Here is a 7769-nt window from a genome sequence, read left to right as displayed (position 1 = left end):
GCAACATGGGGGTCCTAACTCCTCTGGGGGCCCCTCCAGCACACGGCCCGTCACATGACCAGGAGGCAGCACCCCCAGGACTGTTAAAATAAGCAGTCCTCTGGTCAAAATATATAGGATTTATTCATTGCCACCATGAGTACAAATATCAAACAAAAAGGCTGCCCCCCCCACCCCCCCAAGGTCCCTCTGCACCGATGCCAGTGAGGTCATCTAGCAGTGAGGTCGTCCAGGCAAGGCCACATCCACCAGGCCCTCAGCACTCGAACATGGCACAGCTGGCGCAGAGCACCTTCTCGTGAATGTCACTGCAGCTGTGGCACCGCGGGGAGGAGAGAGAAGAGCTGGTGTTAGGGCTGAGCTGTGTCCCCCCCAAGTTTACTTGCTGAGGCGCTACCCCCAGGCGAGACCTGACCGTGAGATGGGGCCACTTGCCACAGGTATAGTGAGCTAGGATGAGGTACCCCCGCAAGAGAATGTCCTGAGAAAGAATATGTGATAAGGACTCATGCAAAGGGGAGACAATGCAGGACACAGAAGGCCACCACAGCTTGGCAGCAACCACTGGATGCAGGACAGGCTGGAGAGATCCCTCCCAGCCTTGGCAGGAACCCCCCAAGACGCCCCATCCCAGACTTCCGGCCACCAGCGTGAGGACAAAGGCCAGAGTGTTTATGGACTGACACAGTCAACAAGCTGCCTGAGGTCCAACCTGGGTGTCATACTGGATGGGGGCCCCACAGAACCTCCCAGGTATCCAGTTGGGGGTTACTGGACCACAATGGTTTACATCAAATAAGATAAATAAGAGAAAATGCAGGGAATCGCAGGGGAAACTCATCAGGAGAAGTCGGGCAAGACCAGGAAATTGGCAACACACTACAGAAAACCAAGAAGGCTGCTGGGTCTGCACCATCACCGAGAAGTCAGAGCCCTCTACCTGCCCTGTTGCTGTGCTCCTGTCCTCAACTGAGGTGGTCACTGGCCACGGTGATTCAGGAGAATTAAGTTGGTGTGACTAAGTCACATTCATAACTCGCCCAGCACATAACCTCCAAATTAGACGGCGGGAGCGTTTGCAGTCTTGGGTCCCACTTCCTGGGAGCCGCATAAGGGCCTGGGTCGTTCCTCGGGCCATCCACACCTCCCTGGCTTTCTGTCCCATTAGACAGCCCCCCTAACTTCCCGAGGTTGGGTCGAAGCTAGTTCCAGGTCTACAGACCAGCTCCAAGGCTGCTTGGGGGATGTGTCTTCTTACAGGGCACAGGGCTGCGGTGGGCTCACACTCACGCTCATTCACACACTCGAGTAACAGGCCAAGCAAACATTCCACTTCCTGCTCCACAGCCCACAACCATCCCACACATATGCCGTGACAAGCACAGCGCACCTGCTGCCACCTATCAGGGTTTGCTCTAATGAGGAGACCCTGCATAGGAGAGCCGTGTGCACCGTCCTGACGTCAGGGCTGGAAACACTGAACAGAACTGTGGTAGACCACAGATCACGCCCGGGACAAGCTGGCCGCCTGCGACATGGGTTTCCCAGAGGACTGACCACAGTCTTCATACAGTCCACTCCTGCTGGGCAGCACCCCCCACCCACCTGCGGGTCCAGAACTTACTCCACGAGGGCACACAGGGTGCAGGCCACAACCCCGCAGCTGCTGCAGGTGCGCACACACCGCCTACACAGGGCACGCTCACACTGGCCGCACGCCGCTGTCCCGTCCACAGCTCGCACGCACGAGGAGCAGGCTCTGGACGCTGCCCCAGACACGTCTGTGAGGAAGAAAACGCCACCTGTCAGCCAGGCAGGGGCCTCGCAGTGCTGGGAGCTGCCAGGCCACTGCCTCCCCGGGGGCAGGCTGACCCTCCTTCCCGGACCCTCAGGACCACCTGTGGGCAGGGACGGCACACAGCCCTGCTTCATAGGGAGAGAGCCTAGGGGCTTTTGTGACTCCTGCTACTAAACCTCCCACCCTCTGGCTGCCACTGCTGAAAGGGCCAGCTCCTCCCTGCTTGTACTGGGCGTCTCTCGGTCTTCATCTCTGTGTGTCTCAACATGTGGCCTGTGTCACAGATTAATAGAGGTTCCTGGGTCCTACCCAGACCGAGGGGTAGGCCAGGGACATAACCAACAACACAGATGACAGTCTGAGATGAACACCAACACAACCAGGCTGTTCCCACTCAGACAGGACTCTGTGGACCTGCAGGGAAAGCATGAGGGACACTCACAGGGGCCACCTGTGGGGAAAGCGGGGGTCTCTGCTCCTTTCAACCTGACAGTCAGAAGCTGTTCCTAACTCCCTGACTTGAGTGTCGATGGGGGGCAGAGACTCCACAAGTCAGGGCCTCCCAGGGTTGACCCAGCTCCAACCTCCACTGGGCAGACAATGTCTCGGATGGTAGGGTGGCACCTGCCATGTCCATCCCTAGTGCACCGCTGGGTAGCGCCTATTGTCGGCCTCACTCACCGGCTTCGCAGGCCTGGGCTCCCCTCCTGGTCAGTCGGCCATCCGGTCCGATCAGCATCTGCCCACGCGTGGCCCGTGGGGCTTCCATGAGACCTGGCTTCGGGGACTCCGGTAGGTCAACCACAGCACAGCCTTCCTCCCACACATGGTCCATGCAGGCCTGTGCCCCGTGAAAAAGGAGCTGTCTGGTCTTCTCTGGGGAGACAAAGCACTGCTACTGACACCTTCGAAGTGTGGCTGCCTTGGCAAAGCCAACTCGTCCTGCAAGCCAGGTGTGGCAAGGCACCTCTGTGCTCTGTTCTCCAGGCTCCCTCACCCCCTGCTGCTCTCGGTGAACTGGGTCCACTCTGCCTCCTGCCCTTCCTTACACAGGCTCAGCTGCCACCCCCTACAGAGAGGTTTGGGACCCTGCAGCCCCACCCAGGCTCTGTCGCGGTCACTGCACATTTTCCTCCCAGCTCTCTTAAGGTGTGGGCCCCCCTCACCGAGGCCCGCTCCTCCCCAGCACCCCGCCAGCCACCTTCATCCAGCAGAGTAGTCTGTGCCATCGAGCACAAATTCACAGACAGAGGCTCAGAGTTGGGCCTCCAAGCCTGGGCCACTGTGCACCCCTTTCACTCACTGCAGAGCTGCTGGCAAGAAACATGGCAGCAGCCAGCTCCTGACAAAGGTATCTGAGGACTTTCCAGGCCTCTGTGGGCCCTGGACCCCACCGGACCCCACCCCTGCAGCCGGAGCTGAGGTGGCTGCTCTGCACTCAGGGCAGTGGCTTCCCATCCGCCACACGCCAGTCACCCAGAGGCTTTCACAAGATCAAGTGCCAGGGGCCAGCCCCCCAAATGCTTTGTCCTTCCTGCTGTGTCCCAGCAGGGCCGGGGTGAAAATGCCAGAAGCTGGTGGCTCTACGTGGAGTTGACAAGAACAGTTATCCGGTAGCTCAAATGTAGTGTCCGGTGACAGTCCCGCCACACTCAGCTCCTCATCTAGGCTCGCCTGTGACCCCTGCCCTCACACTGGGATGGGAACCAGGCTGGGGGTGAGGCTGTGAGGCTAATGCTTGTCTTCAAAGTCTCGTGGTCAGGGTGACGGCCTGGAGCAGGCAGTTCATTACCCGAGACATGAGTTCACGATGGGCGCCCAGGGAGCCCAGCGCCGCTCCCTGAAGGGCCTGCAAGTCACCAGGCCCCGCAAATGCTCCAGGATGGTGATCAGGGAGAAGGCAGAGAGACCACTTTGGTTCCCATTTTAAGCTCTGGCTGCCTGCTGTGTCTACGGTTCTGAATTTCCCGGTGGGACACACACTTGCAGATGAGCCACAGTCCCCCCAGCTTCACTGACTTTTATCACTTGCACGGCCTCGGAGAGCAGCTGTGTCTACAGCTCGAGTACACGAGGAAACTAAGGGCAGAGTGGCTGCGGGTGCTGGTAGCTGGGTGAATGCGGGCAGCAGGAGGAGTGAACCAGGGTCTCGGGGTGCAGATCGCAGCACCCCTCAACAACAAACACCCAGGGCACTTTCTAACTGCTCAGCGGGCGCACATTTGTGGCCCCCACCCCTCAGTAAGGGAAGCTCCACGCTGCAGCTGCCCAAAATTGATGGTCAATAATATCAACGCACCTAAACATCTGCATGAGAGCGCCAGGTGAGAAGGCCTCCGAGGGCTCGCTGCCCTCCCCATCACCCCAACTGGACCTCGGGCCACACGAAATCCCACTGCACCTCCCGCGTCCCGGCCTTTGCACAAGCCGTTCCCCAGGCCCGGGCCGTCCCTCCCCCTCTCTGCGGGCCCCTCCTCCCGCCCTGCAGGATTCAGCCCGGACTCTTCCTCCAGGACACAAGGCCACCCCTGCGGGTGGTCCCGCAGCGACCCGAGCGCGCCGGGCCATCCTGGCCGTTCCTCCTCCCGCTGGTCCCCCAGACCCTGCGCGCGCGGTGCCGGGCAGGGAGGGCGCCCGCAGACCCCTCCAGGTTAGCGCGGGCCCAGGTCGGCTTGGCCCCAGGACGCCCCACTCGCCGGCCTCTCGCTGGGCCTCAGGGCCCCCGGTGCCGGGCCCCCAGGGTCGGCTAGTGCGCGCGCCCGGCATCCCCGCGGGGCACAGCCGGAGGCGGTGCCGCGCACGGGCCGCCAGTTTTGGGGAGGCGGGGGCACTCCTCCCGGGGCGCAGTGCCGCCCCGCTCGCTGCTCCCGACCCCCGGCCTCGCGGCCGCTCCCCGACCCCCGGCTCCCGGGGCGCGGCCTGTGGGGACCGCCGGGCCGAGCCCCGCGTCGCAGGGAGGACGCGCTACCCCGCACTCACCGAAGATCTCCCGCGAGTAACGCTCGGCACACACGCCGCGGCCCAGCTCCTTCCAGCCCACGCGGACCTTGAGCTGCAGCGGGGCCGCGTCCCCGAAGGGGCAGCCCCGCTTGGGCATCGCCGCGGGCCCGGGGAGCTCGGCGTCCGCGCCCGGCCACGCTCGTGACGTCACAGGCGCGCGCCAACCCCGCGCAGGGTGGGGGCGGGGCTCGCGCGCGGCGCCGCGCGGGATAGGCCGGGGGAGAGGGCAGGGGCGGGGCTCGTGCCCAGCGCGGCGCAGGATAGGCCGGGGAGTTATCGGGGGCGGGGCTAGCTCCCCGCGCGGGAAAAAGCCAGGGCGAAGGGGCGCGCCGCGGGACGGGCCGAAGGCGGCCCTGGGGCAGGGCTCGCGGGAGGCACCCGGGCTGCGGGAGGGGCAGGTGTCCCGCGTTCTTGGTCGGTAAACAACTGTCGACACCGGTGATATTTCCTCGTCTAAGTCACCAGAGTTAGCGGGTAACTCCCTTTCTCCTAATTTTCACTTCGTCGGATTCCCATCCTCACGGAAGTGCAGAGTGACGTGTGCACGCCCGGGGGCGTCCCCGGAGCAGGCGGGCGCGGCTGCTGCGACGGAACCGCGGGGCGCGCGGGCTCCCCGGGCCCCAGTCCTCAGCCGCCCGGAAGTCCCTCCCCACAGCCGCTCCGTTTGGCTCGGGCCGCACCGCTGCCTCCCGGGGGCTTCTTCCGGCTCCTGCCCGATGCACTTCCGGTGACGAGCCGACGCCGCGGTCTCGCTGTACGTCCCGGGTGACGTCACGCCCGCCGGGGTTTCCCCCCCCAGGCGCGCAGGTGCTGCGGCGTTAGCACGAAACAGCGGCGCTGTCGCGGCGCGTTGTTACAATGTTACAATATCAGAGACTTACAACTCACGACCGTATTAACCAGTGTCACCCCAATAAATTTAGTTTAAAAAGAGAACGTCTGCTCTTGCTTTTACTTGTAAATGGGGGTGCAATGTACATACAGCGAAATTGTGTCCTTACACCCGCAGTTCCACGCCCGGCGCTGGGTGCGCACCCCTGGGCGACTCGGCCGTCCCTGGGCCCCCGCAGGAGTGACGGGTGCCCCGCTCCCCGACCCCGGCGCTCGCCAGCTGCCCCCCACGCTGACCGCGAGGCCGCCCGTGTCCTGTCCCGCCGCGGCCCGCTCCTTTTGCGGCTGAGGGGTTCCGCGCGTGGATGGACCACAGCTTGTCTACCTGTCGACGGGCACCTGGGTTGGTGCCCGGTGTGGGCGACAACGAAGGCAGCTGCTCTGAACACTCCCGGTAAGACTTTTCCTGGACATCTGTGCCCACTCCTTGTGGGTCAGTGCCCAGGAGTGGGCTGGTTTGGGGGTAGCTAGATGAGCACGTGAGAGGAAGCAAGAGGGGGAGGGAAACATTGATCCCCGCCTCCTGCAGGCCCCCCACTGGGGACGGGCCCACAGCCTGGGCCTGGGCCTGGGCCCTGCTGGGAATCGAACCTGTGACCTCCTGGTGCAGGGGAGGGTGCTCAGCCCACTGGGCACACCGCCGGGCGGTAGGTGAGTATTTAATTCCAAGGAAACTGGCAGCTTTCCAAAGCGCTGGGGGAAAAGTACATTTTATCCAACAACATTACCAAATCTCTTTTATACACATATTGAACTAAGACCACTCTGAGCTCATCTACAGGGGGGCTGTGTTATTGGTGCAAAGTACAGAGAACCCCCTTATTATAATAACTCAGACTTTCAAAACATCTGATACTGAATAACGGGGTGTCTGTACGAGCCCACCCCTCGAAGGACACAGCCCCTTCCCCTGGCCGGTCGGTGCTGGGGAAGCAGGACTTCTCTAAGCCGATGCGCTTTCACCTGTAAAATGTGCAGAGAGGTGAGACAGGAGAGTGTCCAAGCTGTTCCAACCTGCTCAGTGACCAAGGGGACAGAGTGCATTCCTCGCTGACGGTGGAGCTGGCCACGTGCACTCCCCAACAGCCCCAGTCACAGAGGCAGGTGATTAGAGACTGCCACCTGTTTTTTCTATGTCCCGATAAAAGGTTCAAGATAATTGCTTCCAGGCCCCTTTCCAGACTCTCGACTCCAGGTGCTCCAGGCCCCACCCTATCTGCACATTCTCTGCCGCTGACGTAAAGCTGCTCGTCTCTGGATGCACGTGACTTGATGAAACGGCAGGTGCACACCTGTGCTCCCCTCGGCGCTCCCGCCCCCACGAGCACCCCTCATGTTCCTGCAGCCGGACCTTTTCAAGGCTTCCCAGAGCCCTGCTCCGGGGCTTGTCTTCAGGTGGCCGGGGAAAATCTCTTCTTCAATCTACACAGGTGCCAGTCTTCTTTTCGTGACGTATGCCGCGTCACAGCCTGGGGCTTCCTCCCGAAGATTTTGTCCAGAGATGGAGGAAATGCAGCACCAACCCGTGTCCGAGCAGAGGGTTTAGCGGCCACCGCAGAACCCAGATGGAAAACTTCCCGCCACTCCCAAGTTAAAACGGCAGGCTCACCTCGAGAGGCCAGGCTGGGTGCTCTCTACGCAGCTGGAAGCCATTTCTCTCTTTTGAAAAATACAGACTCTTACCCGGCCAGTGTGGCTCAGATGAGCGTCGGTCGACCCTTGCACCAAGAGGTCACTGGTTCCCTTGCCAGTCAGGGCACATGCCTGGGTTTTGGGCTCAATCACCAGTAGGGGGTGTGCAAGAGGCAGCCCATCAGTGTTTCTCTCTCATTGACGTTTCTCTCTCTCTCCCTCTCCCTTCCTCTTTCTCTAAAAAAGTCAATAAAAGCATATATTTTAAAAAAATGTAGACTCTGATTGGCTGTCAGAATTGTGCATCTCAGTGGTAGCAAGAGGTTACTAGACAGTCATCTTGTAAGGAGAAGCCATTTCCCGGAGGCCGTCGGGGGCCGGGGTCCCCAGAGCTCACCTGCCTCAGGCTCTCTCCCTCCTTCTCTCCTGCTGTGTTGTGAGGGAGGAA

At 61.5% G+C, this 7769-nt stretch overlaps 1 protein-coding gene across 1 annotated transcript; it reads right to left on the bottom strand.

The window, feature by feature from the left end:
* Window positions 1–104: 104 nt before the first annotated feature.
* SIVA1 (SIVA1 apoptosis inducing factor) lies at window positions 105–4963 on the bottom strand. The gene is made up of 4 exons (XM_081147335.1): window positions 4778–4963; window positions 2480–2674; window positions 1625–1781; window positions 105–314 (listed from the first exon to the last, which is right to left on the bottom strand). The coding sequence occupies exons 1-4, from the start codon at window positions 4893–4895 to the stop codon at window positions 257–259; spliced, it is 528 nt and encodes a 175-aa protein (XP_081003461.1). The 5' UTR covers window positions 4896–4963; the 3' UTR covers window positions 105–256.
* Window positions 4964–7769: the final 2806 nt, after the last annotated feature.

This window comes from Miniopterus schreibersii (genome assembly GCF_964146895.1).
Source record: "Miniopterus schreibersii genome assembly, chromosome: 1".
Classification (NCBI taxonomy): Eukaryota; Metazoa; Chordata; class Mammalia; order Chiroptera; family Miniopteridae; genus Miniopterus; species Miniopterus schreibersii.
Note: the sequence above shows the minus strand (reverse complement) of the source record. Positions and strands in the feature narration are given on the sequence as shown.

Coding starts and splice junctions, on each gene's coding strand:
- SIVA1 (XM_081147335.1), bottom strand. CDS start 4,895: ATGCCCAAGCGGGGCTGCCCCTTCGGGGACGCGGCCCCGCTGCAGCTC. Junction 2,675..4,777: donor TTACTCGCGGGAGATCTTCG/GTGAGTGCGGGG, acceptor TTGTCTCCCCAG/AGAAGACCAGACAGCTCCTT. Junction 315..1,624: donor ACCCTGTGTGCCCTCGTGGA/GTAAGTTCTGGA, acceptor GCGGTGCCACAG/CTGCAGTGACATTCACGAGA.